Genomic DNA, 23,626 nt, shown 5'->3' on the forward strand with positions numbered 1-23,626 from the left:
AGATATAACGTTATGATTTTCTCTAGAAGTTTTCTCAAAACCTCTCAGTCGCGAGGAATTTGGCGGAGAAGAGATTTTGTCATTGAAAAGAGATAAAATGGAGGGAATGAAGACTTTTATTCGTGAAGCAAAGACCCCAAGTCAAGTGATAGATTTTAAAGCAAAGCATTGGATGAAATCAGGTTTCTTTCACTAGTTTCAAGCAAAATGGGTTAACCATTCGTCGTTGTTGAGTAACGTGACTTGGGGTCTTTCCTCAGCTTTTGCTCAGCAGTCTCGAGGGAACACATTGCATAGTATATATAATTTCTATTATCAGTAATTTTGGATTTTCTTCCAGGCAAAAGAGTCTGCCCCGGAGAAATGATGGCGACTATGGAAATATTCCTCTATGTCACGTCTATTCTTCAAAAATTCGATGTAGCTTTCCCTGATGGATACAAACCAAATTTCGAAGGAGAGCTGGGGGTTACCTACGCATTGAAGCCACATAAACTAAGATTCATTGCCAAGAACTGAATCAGACGAAGCTTTTAGTATATGTATTGTCTCTGAAAATAAAGAGTTTAACTCTGTTTAACGTAATGGTTTTTTGAACTTAAAGGAGGCACTCAGAAGCAAAAAAGAAAAAGTGACAATATCACAAGTTAAGAGGAAATAGTGCAAATGATATGAGCAACACCCTCAGAGATAGAGATGTTAGTTGTAGAATTAATTGGAATGACTACTATCCAGCATGATTTTGAAACAAAGGTACTTTTGTACGTTAATTGGCGCATTTTTTTTTATTTTAGGCGACTTTAAGTTTATTTTTTGCTATTGCAAACTACAAATTTTGTTGGCAATGTTCAAAAACTTCGATTTCTAAGTTCTAAAGCTGCCATATACACTGGTGTGCAAAACTTAAGGACGAAGTCGAAAAATTAGCATATCAGCTGAACGAAGAGGCAGAGCGGGCAGAAAGACCAATCATGAGATTAAGTAAGGTGATGTACGGTAGCACATGCGCAGATATGCAGGCAGACGTAATGGGGGAGTGTCTGAGTAGTATAAAGCATGTTGTCGGTGTAAGATCAATATTTCTGGCAAAGAGATTGCACGCCGTATAGCAGTTAAAATCACACCGAGTTGCTGCCTTAGCGAGAAATGGCGAATAATAAATCTGTTAGACGACATCCGGATGCTTTTACCCAAGGTCGAATCATTGGGAAATTGGAGGAAGGCCGCTGACAAGTGTGGCTGCAGAGTTCAGAATTACTCACAGCATCGTTTCACGACTTTGGAGACAATTTCAAACTACAGGAACAGCTATCCAGGGGTTCAGTAGTGGTCGTCCACGAGGAACCACACCCGCAGATGACCGGTATATTGTATTACAGGCCAGAAGAAACAGGCGGCAGACAGCGGGAGAAATCGCTAGACACACGATACAGGCGACTGGACGACCGATATCGCGTTTTACCGTGGCCAGAAGACTGCACGGTGGTGGTCTGTTTGCACGACGCCCTATACGGTGTGTACCTCTAACGTCTGCTCATCGGAGAAGGCGTTCTCTATGGTGCCGGGAACACCGGAATTGGAGAGACAATGAATGGGGACGAGTAATCTTCACAGACGAGAGCAGATTCAGTCTGAGTAGCGATTCTCATCGCATACTCATCTGGAGAGAGCGGGGAAGCCGCAATCATCTCTCGAACATCATTGAAAGGGACAGGTATGGAGGTCGCGGTGTTCTCGTTTGGGGGGGGCATCATGTTTGGTAGTCGTACAGACCTTCACATCTTCGACGCAGGTTCAATCAACGGGACCTGTTATTGTAACGAGATTCTTCTTCCATATGTGCGTCTTTTTAGAGGCGCTATGGGTCCGCAGTTCCTTTTCATGGACGACAATGCACCATGTCATCGCACAGTAGCTGCCGAACAGCTCTTAGAGAGTGAACGTATGGATTGACCGGCACGATCTCCGAATCTCAATCCAATCGAGCATGTATGGGATTTTCTAGGCAGGCACTTAGTAGCTCGTACCTTACCACCAGTAACGATTCGGGAGCTTCGATTGGCGCTGCAAGACGAATGGCAGCAATGCCTCAACAACTCGTTGACACCCTCATTCTCAGCATGGGCAGACGCTGTGAAACCTACCTAGCAGTCGGGGGAGATCATACCCCCTACTAAAGACCGGATGTTTCTTGCTGGACACCCATCACAGGGATGTTTCGGCCTTCAGTCGTATTGCGCTCCATGCTACTTTTTCAATACAGCTTCTGTTTATCCCTCTGATTTCTCTTTTAGTAAGTGTTGCTTACATTACACGTCCTTACGTATTGGGGATCTTAGGGTATTAAATGTGTTGATTTGGAAAGCTTTGTACAAAGTTATATTGAAAAAACCGTCTCGTCCTTAATTTTTGCACACCAGTGTAATCGTTGATATCGACAATAGCTTTAAGCAATTTCTCTATTGTCGCCAAGATAGAAAGTAAACAAGTTGCCAAACCAAGTGACATACCTTTAACGGAAAAGTACCAAAGCAAATCTACCCCCCATTGCGTCTCTCTCTCTCTCTCTGCCATATGATTCGAAATCTGCTCCCGTTTTGTTAGAAATCGGATTTTGGTCCCTTCTAATCCTTTGTTAAAGGAAACATTAGTGGTTTCTAACAGCAATTAGGCGACTGAATGAAAAAAAATGGCGATTAAAAAATGATCTCTCAATCGTAACGTCAAAAATAACTTATCCCTTCAGAACTCCCGTCAAAGAGAGTAACATGAGAACTTGCGCGGGAGAACTGTTCTCTCACCCTCCTACTACCCCCAAATTCAACTACTAGAATATGTAATAGATATTGGTATTCATTTCATTCATTTTCTCATTTTTGGCTATGTACTTGGTTTCATTTTTGATTTAGCTTTTCGATGAGGATCATTTATTAAATGGAGAAAACCTCTCATATACAATGAATGCTCCACCAGAAATCGCGCAACACTTACACTTCAGCTGCTTCGACCAGCACTGCCCCCCCCCCCCTCCCCGCGACATCCAGGCAAACACAAATCATTGCGAAATAACTCGGGCAGCAAAAGAAGGTTACAAGAAAAAGATAAAGAGACCAGCAAGCTACCTGTATGATGGCGTAGAGTAGCAGTGTGTTTTTTCAAATTGTCGATCTCTGCCTTTTATTTTCATGACACCCAAATTCCATAAAACGCCAATTAAATTCCGTTTCATTTGCTCAAAAACTGGAAGTATCCTTAGAAATATCAACATTAAGTTGCAACTAATTTTAAAAATTTTTATGTTTTTTTTAAAAATCAAATACATGCATACTAGCTACTTCTGGAGTATAGACAACAGCTTTGAAATTATTGGAAAATTACAATGTACACCCAAATCTGTTCATACTTTTGACTTCGAAAATTTGTTTTGTAACATTCCTATAAATGATTTATAAAAAACTCTATCAAAACTTTTTGATACTTTTCATATTGCTGAGGAGTTTGGAATTGATAAGAATTTTTTCGACAGTATCTGCCATTTCTGTTTTTTCAACAATTTCGTTACTTTCAATGATTCTATTTTTAAACAGGTTCATGGAATTGGAATGGGCACAAATTACTCTAGCACGGCTGCAAATCTATATCTATTTTTCTACGAATTCAAATACATGGTTCAATATAACAAAAAATGCAATATTTTTAGGTATATCGACGACATTCTGATCCCTCAATAGTAACTTAGAAGATAAGTTCAATCTAATTTACCCACAAAGCTTACAATTAAGCAGAGCCAATAATGACATACATTCCGCTAATTTTTTGAACATTTCTTTCAAAATTGATAAATCTGGGCTTATCACCGATATCTACGATAAAAGAGATTACTTCAATTTTTTCACTAATAGTATGCCACATTGGTATAGCAATCTACATAAAAAAGTTTTTATAAATATAATAATTGGACAATTAAGCAGATTTTTTAGGATTTGTAATAACAATGTTCATTTCAACAAACAATATTTTAAATTTGCTGCAAATTTATACTACTACAATTTTTATCCTGCCAATTTTACCTTCTTTACTTTAATTTATTCAAGAAATCTTTTATAAAAAATCGAAAACTATAGTATCTGCCCAAATAACTGCGAATGGCCCGATTCCTTTCTCCTTATATAGATAAACCAATTTCGAAAATTTTCCAGGGGAATTGACCCGATTCCTCCCTTTCCTCCTTTCTATGTTGTCAGTATAGAAGCCGAAAGATGTGCCTTTTCGGACTTAAAATTATTAGTATCCTTCTTTGAAGGCCCATAAAAAAATTTGTCAGTGTTAGCTTTATTTTCCGTTTCACAATTTTCTTTTTTTTAGAACCTTAAAACTTGATTTAGAAACTTAAAGGAAAATAGGAACTAGCGGAAGTTTAATGTCTTTGCTCGACTCGGAAGAATCGAGGTCCGGATATGGTTAATTTAACTTTTTTAATTTACAGAGGTGGGCCAAAATATCCCTTTGCCGACTGGACCAAAGTCAGCCAGTCCGCCCCTGTATATATATATATATATATATATATATATATATATATATATATATATATATATATATATATATATATATATATATATATATATATATATATATATATATATATATATATATATATATATATATATATATATATATATATATATATAGATAGATAGATAGATAGATAGATATAGATATAGATAGATATGCAGTTACTGTCTTTCTCCTGCGTACGGCAGTATTTATTTCAACCAATATGAGCAATGTGGAATTTCAGTAAAAAAAAGGCCACTATTTAAAGAAAAGGGCTACTAATAGAATTGTTACTACCCGCCACTGGTGAATAAGAATGGGGTCGTTTCAAAAATTTTAAAAGTAATTTTTACTCAAAGAGCATGCTTAAAAACCTAGGATCTCACCATTTTTTAAATAATTTGACAAAGTTTAATATTTTTAAAAAAATATTTTAATAGATTAAATTTTATTTTTTACGCTTCTTCACATGATATCACAAATCATGTTATGCCATTCACTGATGCCATTAACGCAGAGCGTAATATTTAATTCACATCTATACTCTCATGTGTAGGCAACGATAGAGTTGATAGCAAGCATAGAGCGCAATATTTAATTCGCTTCTGAATTATAACGTGGAAACGCGTAGACAGCAAGCGTCAGCATTCAGAGCGACAGTGGAATACGGACCAAAGTACATCGCTTGTGACGTCATAAAGACCATGACTTGATTGAAAAATCGAACATTTAAAAAGATTAAACGTTTTGTAAATAAATGATTTTCCTCGCTACACTTTTTTTTTTGGCTCGTTCTATCAATTTCAGTTACTAAAAATAGTACTTTTGACTGATGGAAGCAACTCCATTTCCCCTTTACATTTTGCATCTCACAGCGTCAAAACATGAGCCGGTAATGCTTCCTTTAATATTTGGTGAAACGATATTAATGAAAAAAATACAAAAATATATCTTAGAAATTGAATCTGTGGATATAATTTTCACAGAAAAACATTCTAAGCATTATATGCATTAATCAAAGTTCTTGGAATTCTCGTGACGCCAGCTAAAGTTATCGTAGTCATTTTCATTGAATTAAATAAGTTAAGGAATGTAAGATTCGGTAGGTTTGCAATATTTCCCAAAAACTCATTAAAAATATTATAATAAGTAGTTTACTTTTTTTCTCAGATGGACAGTTTTATAAACCGTTTCGTAGTTCTAGAGCTTGAATACCACATCTTGCAGTAATATAAGAAATTAGTCAAATAGTTAAAACATTTCAGTTTTGCGCAGATCCCATTGAATAGGTTATACTCTACGTTTGCAGTTTTACCGCTTTTAGCAACTATTAGCCAGGAGACTGCAGCACCTCCTCCAAAACGACATATGCTTCAATACAGCAACCGGTTAACCCAGTTCCACTGGTGACTATCAAAGCACAATCTAATCATTGAGTTACAATACTTAGTGTTAGCGCTTAATAGTTATAATAGAGGTACCGCTTAGGTTAGCTGATCGTATATGAAAACATTCTATGGACAATCACCGCACTCACAACTGACGTCTTTAAACGTGATAAAATCGGTTTCACTATTCGAACATACCCTTAGTTAACAGATATCCTGCTAAATAACGCACAGATAAATATTTCTTTCAAATAAGTCATGTGAATATGACATAGAAGTATTCCTTAAATCAACTAAACTTATATTCTTTGCATTATGCCTTCATTTTCGTGGCATTGAGCTTCTATTACAGAGAAAGATCGATTTTTTTCCATACAAAGCACGAATCATTGCAAAGAAAATACCACATCAAGTACTAAATAGAATGGATCTTTAAAGAAAGTACTTTAACCAATTCTTAACATTTTATATGGTTTAATGTAAACAAAAGTCACAAACTATTCTTGTTACTTTGTCACAATTTTCCGTGAGAAAAACTAGTTTTAAAGATCGATAAAAAGTTGTCTGCATAAAAATATTATTTTCCCTTGTCTGCTACAGAGATACGACATCAATGAAAAATTATTGAAGTTCAAAAATAAAAACTTGGATGCCAAATAACGTCACTAAAATTGATAAAATAAGAAAAAAAAAAAAAAAAACATGGAGCGAGAAAAACTTTCATTTTTCCAACGCTTAGTTTTTAATTACTTTTGTACTAATCTGTTCGATTTAAAAAATAAGGCGTGGTCTTAATGATGTCACAAATGATCTACTTTGGCGCATCTGTCTACCGCGTTTCCACGTTATGATAATCAAAAAGCGAATTAAATATTACGCTCTACGCTTGCTATCAACCATATCGTTACCAGTATACGTGAGTAACGATGCGAATTAAAAATTGCGGTCTGTGAATGGCAACAAAGAATGGTATTTCATCATCTGTGATGTAATTGGCAGAAGCGTACACAGTAAAAGCGCACCGATTAAAACAGTTTTTAAAAAATATTAAAATTATTAAAATTATTTAAAAATTGGTCATCCTATGTTTTTAAGCATGCTCTTTCGGAAAAAAAAAATACTTTTAAAATTCTGGAAACGACCCCATTACATTTGGAGATACAGGTCATTTTCCCAAGCATATTTTCTTTATTTCGTAAAACATTTTTGTAATCGACAGATACAGCGAGAACATTTTTAGAATTACCAATTTAAACTCACATAAAAATTCTGCAGTAAACATATTCTTTGATAAATTGATATTGTAACGTAGAACTTTGAGGCTATAAATTTCAACGCTAAATATGTTACATTTTTGTCTTTTAATTCGTTTTTATCAACTTTACCAATAAAGTCTGCAAAAAGAGGGGTGTGAATTTTTTAGTTTAATAATTGAACAATTTTTTCTGCATTTTTATTTCCAATACAAATAAAAATTTCCCCTCTAAATATTGGTGCTGTTCTTCTTGCACTCTTCCTACATGCAGTATTTTACGCAATATAGTAATTTATCAAAAGCTAGCGATGCTACAGAACAAAAAGGGGTGGTTTTTAAATATTAAAAACCACATAAATTTAAGTTTCGCAACTACATTTTTTTCCCAATAATTTATTTTTCAACGCATTTGTCACATGGATCAAAGTTACCTTGAGTGTCAGGCTAACTTTGAACTAGGTTACTGATTATTTTTAACACTTTTATTATACTTGGCCTGATTGCCACGGAGAAATCTGACGCCTGGTTTTGCTTATATCTCTGCAACTAGACCACTTAGAGACTTCGGGATTTCACTAAATGATTTGCTTAATCTTAAGGTACAGCCTAGCGCTAAAAAATTAAGAAGTCACAAAAACTCTCATTTGAATGAGAAATTTTCGTAAATAAAGTTTATACTCCCCTAAAAATCGAAATACTCAAATGAATAAGGAGAAATATAGATAATCATTAAAATAAAGGCAACAGCCCCACAATAGCGTAAACAGACCCTTTGAGTCCTCCTTAGAAATTGGACAACAGCCCCCCTTCCCCCAAATCCCCAGTATAATCTTGACATTAGTCCCTAAATATTCATTATTGACGGGGGACAATAGTCCTTAAAGATCTCTATCAAAGTAAGGGAAACAGCCCCTAAAAATTCCCGTCAGTCCCCAAAACCCTCCATTGTAAAAAGAAAACATTCCTTAAAATTCCCTATTACATCTGTTTCTGAAAATCCCTGTTATAATAAGGGTTACATTTTTCAAATTACGTCAGCAGTTCCTCTAAAAATATCCATCTGGACAAGGAAAATAGCTTAAAAAACAACTATCATATAGAGAAAAATTCCAAAATAACACCAACATTCTCTCTTTTAATCTCCATCAGAATTGGAACTATAGCTTCAAAAAATTTCCCTTTGGATAAGTTCTCTAAAAGCTTCCAATAGACTAACAACGTTAGTCCTTCAAAATTTACATTAGCGTCAACCATTCTGCAATAACGTTAACGGCTAGTATAAAAGTCCCGATTAGATTAAGCACTACAGTATAAGTCTCTATGAATACAACTAAAATACTTGATTATCTTCTGCCGGCAGTGCAAAAAGAAATTAGTAAATCGGTTGAAAATAACCAAAAAGGGATATAAATTTAAATCTCCAGATTACAGGAAAAGCTTCAAAGCAAAAGCAATAATTTTATTTTTTCACGCTCACAAAAAATGGCAACAGATCTTTCCTTTCAATGATTTTATTCACGCTAATGAAACTGAGCTCGTAGCAGACAATAAATTTCCAGTTTAAAATTGATTTTCACTTTCGCAAAAGTGCTTGTAACGTCTCCCCTGCTGATTTTAGGGCATAAGTGGTTTTAAAATCCGAAGGAAAAAAAATCATCGAAATGGTATTTTTCGTGGGCTTTCGAGTGAGACTAAAATCGAGCCGGTCTGATAAATATTTCAGGTGCAAAGAGCCACTTTAAACCGTTTTCGGTTCTGAAATTAAAATTTGGTACTTTTGTCGCGTTTGAAAACCCCCGTAAGACCATTCCCGAGCAGTAGTGGACCTACGGGGTCTGGAGCCCCTATCGAACTAAAAAAATTGCGCCCCTCCCTCCAGGGTCGCCCCGATGGGAAATCACTGGAGGTCTCTGTGACGTTCCAATTTTTTTTCTTTGGGAGGGGGGGGGGCTGGCATTTGAAATTAATTCGACAAATTAGGAGACAGTATTGCAACTTTAATATTCATATTTTCTTTTTTTAAATTGTTTTCAATGATGCTCAGTGTGCCTTCACAGTAGGTGTTATGCATGTATATGTGTGCATGCTTGGAATTTATCATTCGGTAAAATTGGGATTTCATTCAGCCAATTGAAGATTTTCCCCATCCCAAAAATGTTAGTTCCCGTCAATCATTTCACATAAATTCAAAAAAAAAAAAAAAAAAAAAAAAAAACCAATAATATTTGCAATTCATTAATCAAGATAAATAATGTACGTTCTTGAACTAATTGAAAATAAAAAATTTCAGCTCCGTTTATAGCAATGTATTTATTATTATTTTTTTTTTTCAAAACAGCTTTAACTTTTAATAGAATTTGTTTCAAACCACTAAGAGAATGTACAATAAACATAATTTACACACTTATTAAAAGAAAGAAGGGAACCTTATTTATTTATTTATTATTTTTTTTTGAAATAAAAATCAAGGCATTTAAAAAATTCTATTATTATTATGAAAGCAAAGTAAATATACAAAAAGCAATTGACTAAAAAACACAACAACTTACATACAGGCAAAATGACTACATATTTGCTAATTAAGGCCTCCCAATACTTTGTTCAAATGAGACTTTTTACGCTTATATTATTTATTATAGTGAGAATAAATACTTAGCCTAAGAAAAACTATACACGACAAGATGTCATCCCCTCCCCGAAAGAAAAAAAAATGGAATATCATCCAGCATAGAACGCCCTCCACCACCGCTCCCTGGTATACAAATTATTTGTATACGTCTTTGACTTACTCAATGAATCGGAATAAAATTTCACAGAATGAGTAAAATTTCCTATTTTCTCTCTCTCTCTCTCTCTCTCTTTTTTTTTTTTTTTTTTTTGAGAATTAAGGATTGTTTCATTTTTCCTCTAGCATTTTTTCTTGCAAGTTTTTTTTTGTCTTGTTTTGTTTTTAAAGCATTTTTCTACTTTTCTGATCATTTTTTTTTAATTCCAAAAGAAAAAAAAAATCCTTTTTTTTTTTTCAAATTATTCGCAATGCCACCCTTTTGGCTGCTGCGCCCCTGGCGAGAGCCACTCCTGCCAACCCCTTGGTACGCTACTGTTCCCGATCCCGAGTGCAAAAGTAGGTCTCCGCCAAATTGGGTCGAGATCCGATATAAACTGTGGCTATAATTCTTTAAAAATCAAGATAACCATTGTAGGACGTGAAAACAACATAAAATGACGAATTAAGGGGTGTTCTAATTATTCCTCGAACTTTAAGTGAAGTTCACCTAGTGCAACAGTTTAAGAGCTTTAACATGCTACAAAAAAAAAAAAACACAATGAATTTTGTTCTGTGAAATACTCTCAAATTTACGATTTTCTTTAAAGTTGGAATAAAAGTAATGAAAAACTTTTTTTTTTCTGAACGAAAGGTACCCTCTGTTCACCCCGGCTCCCATGAGAGCGTGTATACAAAATTTATTGATGATCGGCTGAGTAGTTAAGGAGTGAAAAAGTAACAAACAAATTCACTTTCGCATTTGTAATATTAGTGAGGATAACACAATTGCGCGTTCTTGTCGAAAAGATAATTCATATTTTAAAGATTACTTTTAGTGTAACTTTTAATGTGTTTTGGTTTTTCTACTGTTCTTTTTGTATTAGATTTAGATAGAATAAAAAGTGTGAAAAGATAGTCTGATATCAATACGAAACTAACTTTTAGGGAGATAAACTCAACGGATCAACTAAACTACGTAGGAACTCGAAAGAAGAAAAATAACAAGCCAAGCCAAACATATATATATGCATAAAAAAAGGTTTCAAAACCTGGGTGCAATCCTTGATTTCGAAACAATTTAATTTCTCAGAAACAGTAAAGCTTACATGTATTAGAGCTTTTTTAAGTACAAAACACATTATATACCATGTTAGAATAATTTTTATCGCGGAATACATTAATTCATCTTTTAGACGTGAAGCAGAATAAATATTTTGACAGCGCCCTGACCTTGGAGCGATGGGTTAGATGTAGTGTCCAAATATATACCTAGAACAAATGACTGAAATTATTGATTTTTTTGGCGCGAAGAAATGAAGGAAGTACGTGCAAGCGTTCTACTCTAAAGACCTTTTCTACCCCATTATTGCAGTGGGAGCTGTTTTGCAGACGCACCAAAGCAAGTGCAAATGAAAATGTGACATAACAACAACTGAATGTTGAAAAACAACAAATAAATGTACTTAATGTGTATGACAGATATGGCACGAGGAAAAGGAATTATAAAAATATAAAATTTTCTATCTAATCTTGACAATGGTGCAAAAAGATAAAGAAAATTCGATTACGGAGGAAGTATTAAGGTTTGATTGATCATGTCACGAACAGTCACCTCTGCTGTGAACTTCAGTGCATGAGTTATTTTCGTTAAGATTTTTGGAATTTAAAGAATTCTCTTTTTAGAATGCAATTCATACCGCTAACAAATACCAATATGGAGCTAATGGTAGTAGTAGGAAGCTTAGTCGTCGCCTATCTGATAATTATTCTTGTCAAAAATTGGAGAAGTGGTTTACCACCGGGGCCTATAGGTTTGCCAGTTGTTGGGTACATACCATTTTTGACTCGAAATGTGCACTTGAAATTTCAAGAACTGGCCATGAAGTATGGAGAAGTTTTCAGGTAAGTTTTTTCTTTCAGTGCTCTTAATTAATTTTAAAGTATGATGAAATTTTAAAAAAATGTGAGCTAAACATTAAAAAGTCAAACCTAACGTATAAAAATGCAAAACAGATAAATAAGAATTGAAATTTAACTTGTGCAATTTTTGTTGCATTCGAAACTTAATATGTTTATGTTGCTCAATTTCTTCCAGAATTTATTGTTGGTTTTTGCGTCAGTTCGACAAAAAAGCTCATATGTTTTCAAATAAAACATAGATTTTCCAACATTTTACAAATCATACAACATCGTATGACGACTATTCTTCAAAAACTGGCTAAAATAGAGCCGCTATATACGCTAAACATTCTCTTTTTATTTTGTTTCAAAGTGCTGCTCCTTCATAGATTGTGCAGTAAATTATGGTAATCTAACAAACATGACTGCAGCTGAACTATTAAGTTACGACTCTGGTTTTCCTTACGTTACTCAAACAACACACGTGTTAGAACCAGAAGACAGCGGACCAAATCTGTGTCAGTGTCAAGACATCATGTGAATAATCCTCATATAAATAATAGCCGATGATCGAGTAACCCGCGTGTTTCAACAATGAAACTCGCATCACGGCATGATAATTTGATAATCTGTTTTGGTAATGTTTAACATACGGGGAAAGGCTTTATTGTGACAAGGCTGAACTAGATCCGGTCACTTAACTGTTTACTGGTAAGACTGGCATTTCAGGAGATTGAAGAAACGAAAGAATGGTCAACAATGAACGCTACCTACTGGAGTTTAGGATTAATAAACTGGAGTTAGGGTTACAATTTCAACTATCAAAATATCACCAAGTAAGCAATGGCTTCGTTCAAGCAACTTTCGTTGAAGCAATTTTCACCCGTCATACCTTGACGGGCGTCTTTCTAGTAATGAATAATGACAAAAATTTAATTTATTATTTGTTATTAGACAACCAACTAGTTTGCTAAGTCACGATTAAAAATCCTAGTTGAGCTCAATTTTCGAGAATCTGAACGATAATTAAAAAACGGATGACTTAGTTATAGGATCTATACAATATAGAGATTGAAGAATTCAAACTCTCGAGAGAGGGAAAGTACTCTTGTCTATTTTTCTCATAAAATTTAACTATTTGTTGGAAATAACTGGAGACTCTTAACGATGGGAGATAAGTTTTTCTGCTACAAAACAATATCAATAAATATAAAATTAATTACGTCATAAAAGTGCTTAGGAAAAGATTGAATGCAAAGTCCATTTTCATTTAGTTTTTCTTCTTTAATTCTAAAAATTAATTTTGAAGGATTTAAGAAGTTTATTAATAGAATTTCTATAATAATCGGTAAACTTATTTGCTACTAGGATTGGTTGATGGCATGGCTGTAACTAAAGGGCTTGACGTTTTAACCACCACCCCCTTCTCCCACAGAAATTCAGCACGAAATTTTTATTTTTACTCCAAAATCACAATATTGTTTGCACACCTTTCCCTTTTCTACCTCTTTTTAAACAGCAAAATTTCAAAAAAAAAAAAAAAAATCCTCTTATTTAACTCAAAATGGACATGATCCAAGAATGTTCTAAAATGAAGTAAAAAATCTTGTCTTTTATAGAATTCATAGTACACATAAAATTGTTTGAAGAAAATTTTAAGGAATAAAAAACACCTCCGAAATTAATTTTTGTTATGCGATTACATTTAATTCCTCCGTTCTTTAGAATTCACTGAGATTCCTTTGCGACCAGTAAAATCGGGCGTATCTCAGGAGATACATTCGTTGTTATTCGCAACTCCAATAAACTATAGGGGGTGCTGCCGCCACCGTCTAATGGTGGATGAAAAAGGTAAAACAAACAAATGCCGGAACTTATAACTTGCTTTGACGCTCAGTGAATGACATTAATATTTTTCGTCGTGTTTGTGGGAAGCTTTCTTTTCTATTCTTCCGAAATTAGATCACACCACAAACTGTCTGAAGCCTGTAATTTACCCCAAAGAAAACACGTGGAATGGAATGTTTTACCCTTTTCGGTAGTATTGTTAATCATCGCAAGGTAGCGTGTTCGAGCTCTGGAGTTGCGAATAAGCACAAAAATATTCTCTTACATCTTAACAGAAAACAAAGGTTTTACACGATACAGCATACTTTTAAGTAATTTTTTTTGCAAGTACTACGATTTGCGAAAAATATGTATGATGTTTTGTTTTCGAGTAAGTTTTAGCAGTTGAAATTGATAGTGAGCAGTTAAAGCTTGAAAAATAAGGTATGGAGTTTTTATATTGTTTTACTATAGATTGTCGTTCACATACGTAACCACGCACCAAACTAACTTTTGCAAAAAAGGGCATCAAATTCAGATTTTAAATCAACAGTTATTGCGGTTTTTTTTTTCACACTTTTTATATGCGTCACTCCTATTACCGGTGAACAAACCGATGAACGATGGTTTCTTTTACACTGCAAATTCCATTGGAACCACGCTTAGAACACTTGACTACAAAAAAAGTGTTCCAGAATGTGTTCTAAAATGTGTTCTGAATGTACTCAGAATCTGTTCCGAATGCGGATATTTGCTCAGCATATTTGCTAAATAGAAAATGCAGAACATATTTGAGCACAGATTGGGGGAACAATTGAGAACAGATAAGGAATACATTTGAGTACATTTGCGAAATCATCTTTTTTTTTTTTTTTTTTTTTGGTACAGTTATTTTATTTTATTTTATTATTTTTTTTTTTTTTTCAACTACCAGTGAAATGAAACTCTTATTATCAAAATACAAAAGCTTTTGTTGCAATGAGTTCTATTCGGATACTATTGCGAATGCTAAAATGAAGACCTTCCCTGGTCAAGAACCACCCATTGCCCGGCGGCGGTTGACAGCGACCCCGCGAGATTGCTGTAAACCTATCAACAAGTACTGATGTAATCACTTCAAAAGTGCTGTAAAATGTTTAGAACAATTAAAAAAACATATGTTAGTGTTCAAAAAAATGTTCTTAAATGCGCTTTCAAAAGTTTTTAAATAGTGTGCTGAACCAACTAAGAGTTCGGAAAAGTGTTTTTTAAAACTGCCTCAAAAAGTGTCTTCAAAGAGTTTCAAAAAAAAAAAAAAAAGGACAAGTGTCCTTGTTCAAAAAGTTTTTAACGATTAGCTTTGAATGGCAATGTTTTAATGCCCCCCCCCCTGTTTTCATTTTTTTTTTTTTTTTTTTTACATTTTTGGGCAAAACACATAATCCAAAACTAAGAGATATGACTGAATATTATATTTTCTACTATTTTCATCCGGTTCAGAAACTTTATCAAAAAAAAAAAAAAATGCAGAAACTAAGATTTTTTTCCTAAAAAGAAAAGCAAAATCCGGAAAACAAAAAAAGATAACAGATCAAAATCCTGATATGATAGATTTTTAATCAACAGAAAGAATTGAGAGGGGTTCGAGAATAATCATTTTGTTTACTCCACTTTTTTTTTTTTGCAAACTCAGGCAAGATAATAATACTGCTTAGTTAGTTCTAACTATTAGGGAATCTGGAAACAAGAACTTTCAAATAATAGTAAATATCACGAGTTCAATTTTAGATATGAATGCACTTTAGATAGTCAGTGCAGTTGTACTAATGATGCACTTACAGTGCTGGCCAAATTATTAGACTAAGACTTTTAAAAGCAAATTCTTTATTGATTACATAACTATAGACACATTAACGAACAGTGAAATAATTATCTAATATTTAGTATGCAATCCCTTGTTCTTGATGAGAATTTAAGTCTTTTTGGCATACTTTTCACAAGGTTTACACCATTTCTTAACTTTTTAAAAAAGCAGGTAAAAAATTGTTTATACTCACTATTATATATACTCACATACACATACTTACTAATTACTTAAACTAACTTTAAATATAACAGAACACACTAATAAAAAAACTAGTGAACTGTTTAAGCTGATTGAAGTTATGTTCCTGGTAGGTAGATAAACAAAGAACATAAACAAAGCAGGCAGTGCTGCCACCTGCAAACATTAAATTATGTTAAAATAACGTAATAATCAGTGTACAGTATGTACTGTACTTTAACAGTAAGATAAAATAGTGTACAAAAAACAAAAAAAAAAACTCTTTAGTCTAATAATTTGGCCAGCACTGTACTATCAAAATATGTGAGTACATTCGTATATAAATGTGATGTAAATGAGTTGGCAAGTTGGCAGATTTACTCTGCAGCTTTATTTGAGTGCATACTCATGAGTGCACTATTTAAATCTAAAAAAATAAATAAAACTTGCGTAGTAGTTATTTTTAAAAACTGAATATCATAGTCTCGATGTATGCGGAGAGCAAGACTCTATAGAGTTAAAATGTCAGAAAATAGGGAGATGTTAATTTTCAACCGACTTCAAAAAGGAGGCATTTATCAGTTCATACCGTATGTATGTTTTTTTTTTTTCTTTTTTTTTGTCCACTCACAGCGTCTCACCCAGTATACCGATTTCGATGATTATTTTTTCAATGGATAGGGGATGGCTCAACTTAGGTCCCATTACTTTGACCATATTTGTTCTTTGGAAAAAAAGTTATAGTCAAAAAACAGTAAATTTCATGCAATTTCCCTATTAAATGATTAAATATGAAACCCATTGTTACAAAAGTTTGGTGCGATACAACAGTAGTATTAATAGAAATTGTACTGATAATTTTGAATGAAGGCTTCTCTGAAGCAAGCATCAAGTTTCTTCAGTGTCATTGCTCTTTAGTGGAGGTAAACCTAACCTGGGAGCGAGGCAATGCAGTGATTAGGATCTGCTTAGCTTTCACAATGCTACCAGGTTAGGTTTGCTTCAATCATAGTGATATTTTTATTATCATCTACTGTTTGACCACGGATTGTATGTAATTCGGCAATCTGCCAAGTTAAGACAATTCCATCTGAATGAATCTGGCGGGGGAGAAGGGAAAATTAACGATGGGATTTTGATGCACGCGTTTTATAATGTCACTAGTGCCTTAATCATTTTATTTATTGTATTCTCAAAAATAAAACAAGGGGAAACAAAAATAGTTACCATGGGAACAACAAAAAGAAAATAAAATATTTTCATTTCGTTCAGGAACGTAAAAGCAAAATGGTTCGCTCAAAACTTCGTTGTGAATAAATTAAAAAATTAATTTTTGCCGTGAGAATATGGATCGAATGTACTTTAGATTTAAAAAATGTTGCAGTGAGCAAATTTTCATTTTTACAAAACTAAGGCCAAATTATTTAGAGACAAAAGTGCACATCTGAAACAAACCAACTAACATCCCTGTAAAGTAATAGATGCGTCCATTTCCGCCTATAAACCGGATATTAGCCTTTCCATGTAATCGATGGTCAAACAGTATGCTAATAACAGATGATCTGGGCTAAGTTAGGAGATACAGGATTGCATCACAAGCAACTTGTATGCTGTGCAATGTAAATTAGTTAGGGAAAACGCAATATTTAAATGGTTATAGTTAAATTAACGCACAAATGGATTCCAGAGAGGATCAAAGATAAATTCTTAGTGCCAATCGCTTAAAGTTTGAGGCGTGTTTATATATATATATATATATATATATATATATATATATATATATATATATATATATATATATATATATATATATATATATATATATATATATATATATATATATATATATATATATATATATTTAGCAAGGAGCATTTTTATGAAAAAAAAGGTGAAGTTTCGTGATGGTAATTTCTTACTATTTCTCAAATACATTTGCACTAAAAAGAATAAAATAAAAAAAATTGAGAAAAAAAAAATAACAGACTTCAAAATTGCCCTAAAAAGTGAAAAATAATTTTATTCTTTAAACACCATCGATACTACTTTTAATCACAATTTTTGACGTTGGCACAAAAACGATAGATAAAATCATTCACTGCCATAACTCAACTAAAACTATAAATTTAACCAGCCCCAGTTTCTTCACTACCACATACATTTGGCATTGATGACAGCATATTTGAGCAAAGATATAAATGTTTCGTTCCTAACTTTGGATGATTTTCTGAAAAAATATGAACAAAGAATGGATACACTGTTTTTTACTTTTTGTTTTTGTGACAATTTCAAAAATTATGTTTAAAAGTAGTATCGATGGTGTTTAAAGAATAAAATTATTTTTCACTTTTTAGAGCAATTTTGAAGTCGGTTCTATTTTTTTTTTCCAAATTTTTTATTAAAAGTGAAAGTATTACGTACCCATTACAAATCACATTTCACAAAAATATCGCAGAATTATTTTGTTGTAAAAATTTGAATAGTAAAATTTGCATAATTATATGATTCTAGATAGAATTAAAAAGTAAAGTCCTGTAAATGTTTTTACCATAACATGCAGTTGTGGGGACCAATTGTTGCCTTGTTTTTGAACCTCGTATATTACGGATTATCGGATATGTGAAGGTTGGATAATCAGTAGTCTATTTTGACTGTCGTTCTTTTCTTTTTCTTTTCGTTACTGTTTTATATTCAGAGTCCTAAGATTAGAAATGAAAAAATATATATATTTAAAGTTATACTAAGTGTTAAGACATTTCGACGGCTGTCGATGAATTTCTAAGCAGTTTTTTATTTCGTAATTCAATCTTACAGGAAAGAATGAAAATTAAATATTTTATTGTCTTTTGTTATCATACACACTATTTACTTTAAAGAGCATAGTAAAAGAGATCAGTTTTTTGTATTTACTTTCATTTAGTGTAATTATTGACTCTAAAAAATGAATGATCTATTGAAAAAATGACCTAAGGGCACTTTTTGGTGAAATCTTTGTTTTATGAAGTAGTAAGCTAACGTCCCTAAAGGCAGGCTGCAATATACTGACAAACCGGATATCACACCCAGAGACTGCAGTTTCGTTCTTGTTATGAACTCATCACTCTAGAATAGACAATAACCGATACATATATGTATCGAGAGAGTAGTAAGTTTGCGATAGAAAAAATGCTCTTTTACGCGGTATGAGAGAAATATCCATGATGAGCTGATCTGGAGGCAGATGTCATCTCATTAAAGCTGAGAGTGCCAACACACTGGTAGCTAAAGTAAATTTAGCACACCAGCGAGAGTCCGCAGGGCCGAAGTTGCTGTCTCTGGATGGCAAATCCAGGCTGTAGATATATTGCATGTACTTTATTTATGTTTCCTTCATTTATATTTTTTCATACGTTAGTTTTAACCGATCAAGTATTTCTAATTCATTTTATTAAAAATGATTTTTAAAAACTGAACTTATATTTTTGTTTTGTTCGAAAATTGGACTGAGGTCGTTTTTCCAGAGGCCCTTTCAAATATTTTGGAGGAAGGTTGGTACATGAACGGTACGGCTCCCTGCTAAACGGACATCGGTCCACAAAAAGAGAAAAGGTTGGAAAACACTGGTCCTCTTCACCAAAACTTGAACATGACCAAAGTGTAAGCTTTAAGTTAGAACGCGCTATCAAGCATGTAGTATTTCATACTTATATCGAAGCAGTTACTCATTATAATGATGCATAAAATATTTTTTATTTTTTGGTGTCTTTTTTAAAACAACTATGTTGCAGTACTATGTGTATCTTATTGTAATCGTCTTTACGTTCTTTGCAATCGATGAAAATCAAAACTCATACCTTTTTTTTTTCTTTTTACCAGCGTACGACTCGGCTCTGAATTAGTCGTGGTGCTGAATGGGACCAAATCTATAAGGGAAGCTTTTGCTAAATCAGAGTTCCTGGGCCGGCCACCGATCTCCGCGTTTTCCATCTTTGGAAACCCTAACAACGAAAGTAACTATGATCTTCCTTTTCATTCCTGTATTCGCGCCTGTTTGCATTTATATAACTTTGTCTTTTTCAGTTTCATCCAATACAATAGTTCTTGAGTAATGCAAACGCACTTATTTTCGCGATTTTCACGAATTAGGAGTCTTTTGTAGTCGCGAATAATTATTACTCACGAAATATTTCAACTTTACACATATAATCGACTTTTAGTTCTTTTAGAGTAAATTTTCCCGAACTTAAATCCTCGATATCATTATTTTCGCGAAAATAACTGCATTTGCAGTATGTTGAGTGCCTATACCCAGTGGCGTAACTAGCGTGGGTGACACCCGGGTTGGTAAGTTGTGATGTAACCCCCCCCCCCCTTACAAACGCAAAAAAAAAAAAAAAGAGAGATTCTACGTGAACGTGAAATTCATACAATTTTCAGAAACTTGCGTCATGACGAAATTTTAAGAGGGATTAATGTACAAAAAACAAATAAAAAGATATCATCGCTTTTGATATAACTTGCCCTCCTAGATGCATATGTACAGGCCGATGAGAGGTCAAAGAAGTAAAGGGGTGTATGAAATTGATGGCCCCTTAATTATTTCAAACCTATCTTAAACACAGGTGGTTCAGTTTTTTTTTTTTTGTTTTTGTTTTTTTTCTGGTATAAGAAAAAGTTACTACTACTAGGTCTAAGTATTGACAATATGAACCTAATCCTGCGTACAGTATTCGCTCCATGATGTGGAGTGGGAAAGAGAGGGTTCCGGGGGTTTACACCGCGAAAAGTTTTCACATTTGTAGTCTTAAAAATGCATTTCAGCTTCATATTTTTCAGAAACTTGCAATTCTATTTTGGGTGTCACCCCCCAGACGGGTGACACTCGGGGCGGACCGATCCCCCCCCCCATAGCGACGTCACTGCCTAAACCAGTAATTTCCAAAATATTGATGTTTCTAATAAGCTTCGCGCTATAGGTTAAGTACAAACAGTGATCAGTACAGGTTTTTGAAAATGGAGTTATAAGGAAAATTGAGATTTCAGTTGGGCTTTCATTGCAGTGGTTTATTTGTAAGTTACATACAAATGAATTACCATTACGCCTGCTACTATAACATTAGGGTGGAAAAACTGCTGGGTCAAAAGGGTATTGTTTAGGAATTGGAGAAAAGCTAGAGTCCTGTGAAAAGATGGCTGTGGTAAACTTTGTACAGATCAACATGAAAGTTTCAGCAGAATATGTCATTAGATTACACTCTATCATATTAAACCTAAATCATCACGCATTTTTGGAAGTGAACACTTTTACAACGTAATAATAACTTATAGTCATACCAAGAAAACACTATACTGGTCAATGTTGGCCAACAATAGAAAACGCGTGAGAGAGCACTCTAGAGCTTTAAAGTGGGGAAAATGACTTAATTCGATAACTATATGTTTGAGAATTCAAAATTACTTCAATAAATTTCAGTGGAATTCAGTTGCACTTATGAAAATTGAGGCTTATTTTATTTGCTTTCGTGAAGAAAAATCTTGACTTATACTTTTTTTTAAAGTTGTTTACATGGAAAAACAGCTTCTTCATTTACATTTGAAGTTAAAACTTAGTAGTTTGAAATAATTCGAACTAAATAGAACATTTTAAAAAAGAAATCCAACAGACTGGAACAAAGAACGCAGTTGACAACAGCGAGTGCAAAAAAAGTAACCCTAGGAGAAGCATGTGCGATTAGCGCGCTTAATGCACGTTTGAAAGTGTTTTCGTCATAGCCTTCAACTAACTATACATTAATTATTGATTTATCAATAGTGTCACTACAAACATTCAAAGTTTCAAATGAGACATATTTATATTTTATGAACTCATTTTCGCCAATTTGATGAAAAATGGGACTAAATACCTAAAATTGAACCTCAAATGGGCAGCTAAAGATACTGTTTGATTTAGCTCGAATTTTGTATGATAAAAAGACTTGGTAAGAGGCAACTTTTCCACAAATAGGCTAAACATATTTCTCAATTTCGTTTTTTTTCACTCCACCCCAATGGTTATAGTTTGTGTAACATTAAAAAAAAATTGTTTTATCTATTTGTTTATTCATTTTATTTATTTATCTTTCTTAATGGCTATTAACAGTTAGTTTCAGATTAATTTTAAACAAAAGGGTAAAATTTTAAACAAATTTCGTTCTCAAAACACGAACTTGCAAGCAATACTTCTAATTGCAAAAGATTTTAATATCACCGGCACTTTATACTCATAGTTTATCCATTTAACAGGTCCATTTTTCATCGGTGGAGTTCACGTGTGGCAAGAGCAAAGGAAATTTGTTGTCCATGCTATGAAGGATCTAGGCCTGGGAAAGACCAAAATAGAAGGGCACATACAGGTAACTAAAGCTTGATATACATTATGTTCATATCAGAGGTGAAATCGTACATTTTCCAGTCCCGGAACGCCAATGAGAAATAATTTAAATCTGAGTCGCGAGAAATTTTATGTGATGAGGAAATTTATTTTTCAGAAAAGCCGTTCCGGATCGGAGAGATCTCTGCAATTTCGGCATTGCATGAAAGGTGAGAGAGGATCTCCAAGACATTTTCCCCAAGGTAACTGATAGTGACCGACCCCCCAAGGCTTTCTAACCCAACGTTCAATTTTTACTAGCGCATACTCCGCATGTACTTGATGGGTATTTGGCGGCATCGGGTTTGAAACCTGGAACCCGCCGAGTTCTAGTCCAGTACCCTATCCACTATTAGAGCGCACCTACTGCTCTAAGTATTGATGGCACTCTAAAACAGACACTCGATATAGGTTTAATCGATAAAAAAAACCAAGCATAAGTAGTGAATCATTATATAAATACTTGACGAAACACTAACTCTTCTTGTCTTTACACTCGTTTAATTCTTTCGTTACATTGTTTGAGTACACTACTACAATTCAGTGATTCAGCTATCTGACGCACATTTAATGCAAACTGGTAGACTCCTCAGGTGAAGGCTATAAGTCAGGCTAGTCAGCTCTGATGTTTTGCCTCATTTCAAAGACCAAGGGAGGAAAACTTTTAGTTTTAGGAGCCAGGTAAAATTTTTAGGCACCAAAAATTTATCAGAATTTTGGAAAAATCAGCGCAACATGGGTTTCGAAAAATTCTTGTCCTGAAAAAAATAGTCGCCAAAGGTTTTCTATTTTGAGCAGTCACGAATTGCTTATTGTTTTCACTTGACCGTTGAATGACTCCTTTAATTTTATTTTTCTATGTTTATAATGCACGCGGCATGTGCCTCAGAATCGAATTATTTATAAACGACCTTCTCGACTTTGCACAATCCTTTTTACGCGAAAATAGTATCCGGCACACAACATCCAGCCCCTGGCACTAATTTGAATTTTGACTTCTTGAACTAAAATTATAGTTGCGCTAAAAGCCATTAGCAGAAACAAGAAACCCAACGAGTAGAGTCCTATCGCAATTCGTGATTGCGGAAAACATAATATGAAAAGGAAAGTTGAAACCTATTAAATCTTCCTATTTTGACTATTGGACATTGTTAATTGATCTTCAAAACTAAAAAATTCATCATCCCCGAATTTTAAAACACCATGATTGATTTTTAAAGAATTTTTAAAAATCCACGCGCAAAAATGCACTCTTCTGAAACGCCACGAGCTTACGTCACAGGGACAGGGCACTAATGAGCTAAGGCCCCTATAGTGGCCCCTCTAGTTATAGGGGTTTTATAATGGGCAGCCTTCCGCCGAAGATCCCTTGTTTTCGCTACGGACATTTTGAGCGCGCTGATATTTTTATTTTTTAGAAATTCAGTAATCCTTTTGAACACACTATGAAGGCCGGATTCGTTAAAGCACAATCTAATAATCTTCCTCAAGTAACACCAATGATGGTATTCGAATATTTCCGAAA

At 33.9% G+C, this 23,626-nt stretch overlaps 1 protein-coding gene across 1 annotated transcript in view; it reads left to right on the plus strand.

Annotated features, from left to right (window-relative positions):
- Positions 1-23,626, plus strand: part of LOC129220640 (uncharacterized) — an 83,522-nt gene that overhangs the window by 43,137 nt on the left and 16,759 nt on the right. The window contains exons 8-11 of the mRNA XM_054855068.1: positions 341-517; positions 11,617-11,866; positions 19,569-19,702; positions 21,975-22,084. Of these exons, the coding sequence (XP_054711043.1) occupies positions 341-517; positions 11,617-11,866; positions 19,569-19,702; positions 21,975-22,084 (671 nt within the window). The remainder of the gene's footprint in view (positions 1-340; positions 518-11,616; positions 11,867-19,568; positions 19,703-21,974; positions 22,085-23,626) is intronic.

The sequence above is a fragment of the Uloborus diversus genome, chromosome 4 (genome assembly GCF_026930045.1).
Source record: "Uloborus diversus isolate 005 chromosome 4, Udiv.v.3.1, whole genome shotgun sequence".
Lineage (NCBI taxonomy): Eukaryota > Metazoa > Arthropoda > Arachnida > Araneae > Uloboridae > Uloborus > Uloborus diversus.